Source organism: Nestor notabilis, unplaced genomic scaffold (genome assembly GCF_000696875.1).
Source record: "Nestor notabilis isolate BGI_N333 unplaced genomic scaffold, ASM69687v1 scaffold16411, whole genome shotgun sequence".
NCBI lineage: Eukaryota > Metazoa > Chordata > Aves > Psittaciformes > Psittacidae > Nestor > Nestor notabilis.
The window spans coordinates 1-2,927 of record NW_009913502.1 but is presented as its reverse complement, the minus strand read 5'-3'; the positions used below and the strand labels follow the sequence as shown (position 1 = coordinate 2,927).

General features: G+C 52.5%; 1 gene segment (V, D, J or C); it reads right to left on the bottom strand.

Moving 5' to 3' along the window:
• Positions 1–2,552: 2,552 nt before the first annotated feature.
• Positions 2,553–2,863, bottom strand: LOC104412498 (the record flags this gene model as incomplete). The annotated part of the segment is given in 1 exon segment: positions 2,553–2,863. A coding segment is annotated over 1 exon segment (311 nt), but the record flags the coding sequence as incomplete, so codon positions are not given.
• Positions 2,864–2,927: the final 64 nt, after the last annotated feature.

The following is a 2,927-nucleotide window of genomic DNA, read 5'->3' as shown; positions in this document are numbered from 1 at the left end:
GGCTCCCGCCGCGGCGCCTCCTCTTCTCTACCTCCTCCCTTCCTCTCTTGCCCTCCCCTCTTCTCCCCGCTCCTCCCCTCCCTGCAGAGCTCCCTGGCACCGATGTCACCAGAGGTCACTGTGGGGAAGGAGACAAGCCTTTAGCAGCACTGTGTCCAAGGTGGACCTGATCCCAGGCAGACAACTTTCAGGAGGGTACAGCAGCTGTGTCCGTGCTGAGCGGAGGGAGGGGAGTCTGCCAGCCGTGCTGAGGCATTCCCAAATTTTTTACACGGACTTACACTCAGCACCCAAGCTGGAGTGAAACCATCCTTATTGGGGTCTGAAATCAGCAGCCACGGAGGGCGAGCTTTGCAGGAGCAGGAAAAGGATTGCTCACGAGGCAGGGGCTGCATTTCAGAGCCTCTTCCCTGGACAGATCTCTAGCAGGCTGGTGCCACGACCATTCAGCTGCACTCACGCTCCCTCTGAGCCTGGGAACCTGTGCTCTGTGGTGCTCATGGAGAGAGCAGTGGAGGGTGTCCTCACTGTGAGCAGAACATTCCCTCCTGATGAGGGCACACAAGGACACACACAGAGGCTCGTGCACCTTGGACTCTGCTGAGGACAGCTGGAGACAACTGCAGCAGGACATGCCAGATGGGACAAGGCCTCAACCATGCCCATGGCTTTGATGTGTACTCACAGACTGCACAGAGAAAGAACAAGTCCCGGCCCCTTCTGAGCAGCACCACGATTTTTTCCTGAGGGCAGTGTTAGGCAGAATTGGGTCAAAACCTATCAGCACAGTGCATGAACCTGGGCAGGCAGCAGCAAGTGAGCTTTGGGGTGAGCCGAGGAGGGAAGGAAAGAGATGGACTGCTCATGGCACGTCCTCAGACCCGGTAACCCTTGGGCTTCCTTCCCACTGAGAATGGCTGGAACTTCTTCCTCAGAAACACACTTCAAATATACCCAACAGAGTGACCCAGGCTAATGTCACTGGCCTTTAGGGACCCTTCTAAGACTGAGCTGAGTCTTCTGCCAGCAGTGCTGCATTCCTGACTGAGAAATCCCAAGGCCTTTCATGCTCAGAAGAAGCCTTCGCTGGGGAATGGGCATGGCCCAAACCTGGAAATGAAAAGCAGCAGTGTTGGAAACCAAAGCACAGCCCATATCATTAGCTGCAATAGTTTGCATCAAGACGAGCTTATCAGACAATTGTATTTGTACACGCCTCTTTATAAGTGCACACGCCCAAGTTCCTCTGGACAGGAAACATTACATCACAGATACCAGAATTTACTCAAACTTGAGGATAACAGAACATCACATACAATTGAGTTTGTGAGAGGGAGGACACTTTATGAGCACAGCCTCATCTCTCTTGCCCAGCCTCAATGTTTGCAGTGATGGGGAAATTCAAACTGTAACTGCTCAGCAGTGGTAATTTGTGACCAAGGAATGATCAGGCATGGAGGGGCAAAAGGCCCAAATGCAGAAGCGGGTTGAAGTTGCTGTCAGCCGGGACACCGGCAACAGGAGGACTCCCTGTGAAGGAGTGCACTTTCCCTTGGGGATGAGGTAAAACCAGCCCCAGTACTGTCTTGTCACAATCCTGGAATGTGAATGCTCAGTGGCCACCTTGGGCAGCAGAATTGGTGCTGGGAGATAGACCCAATGCCAAACTGAGGTGCCCCATGGAACCGCTCCCAGGATTGGATTGGTGATAGTGCCAGTGTACATAAGGAATCAGCTCCAAACACATCTTTGCAGACTCCTTGTAGAACTGCTCACAGTGGTGGAGCTCTGTCCAAGATATTGTTCATTACTTTATATTTTTTAATGAATTAAGAACCAGCATGTGTTTAATCTGCCTGAAGGGGTAACAAAAACTTCCCTACTGTAGGTGGCTGCAAGTCTGGCATGTCCAGGACACACAGTCCCTCGCTGCCAGAGGAGTTATCTCTATGGCACTGCTCCCTCTTTAGGAGCTGAGGATGTTCACAGATGCCCCCAGCTCCCCTGAGGAGACCATCAGGAGCCCAGGGAATTGGTTGTAAGGTTCATTTGTATATTGGTGTCTTTGCTTATTGGTTTCAAACATGGAGAGTCCTTGGGTCTTTGCAATTGGGGCTGTTTTGTGTGGTTTGCTCTGCCCCTCAGGCACAACCTTTGCACTTGAACTGAGTGAACATCTGGACATAACCTGATGGCTTGACTCAAATCCTGTTTGTTTATTTACTGATTGAAGAGAGCAAAGAATCCCATAGGTCTCAATCCAAATGTGCTCTCAGGACCTCCTTATAGGTCTACTTGATACTTGATGTACCTAATGAGGTACCTAATGAGTCCTGGGCTCCCTGGAATTTACTGCCACTGGTTGTACAGGGCTGAGAGCAAGCCTCTAGCACGCTGGGTCCCAGCAGGCTCTGCCTCGTGGTCGGGCTCAGCCATGTCCAGAGCCACTGAGCCTGGCCCCTGTCAGAAAGAGGATCTTGCCATGCAGAGCTGCGGGAGCACAGGGGAAGCAGTGCTGGCAACAGAGAGCTGAGAGACCCTCCCTTCCTGTGTTATTGCACAGCCGAGGCAGCTCCCTGCACCAGGGTGTCTTGCCCAGCACAGAGGTACAAGGCACTGTCGGAGAGCTCGACCCCCGGCAGCTGCAGGAGGCTGTATTTCCCGGTGGTGTTCAGCAGCGTGGTGAAACGGCCACTCTGCTTGCGGCCAGCAGCTGCCTGATAGGAGATTAGCTTTTTGGCTGGCTCCAAAACAAAGCCATAAAAGTTACTACTCTGGTAGGTGCAGGTGGTCTGGAAGGTGTCTCTCTCCTTTACTGTGACTTCTCTGTCTTGCTGTGTGACAGTGATCTGTCCCATTGTTCCTGGAAGAAAGCAGGAGTGGATCAGGTTGCCCGAAGAAGTGATAAATGCTCCATCCCTGGCAGC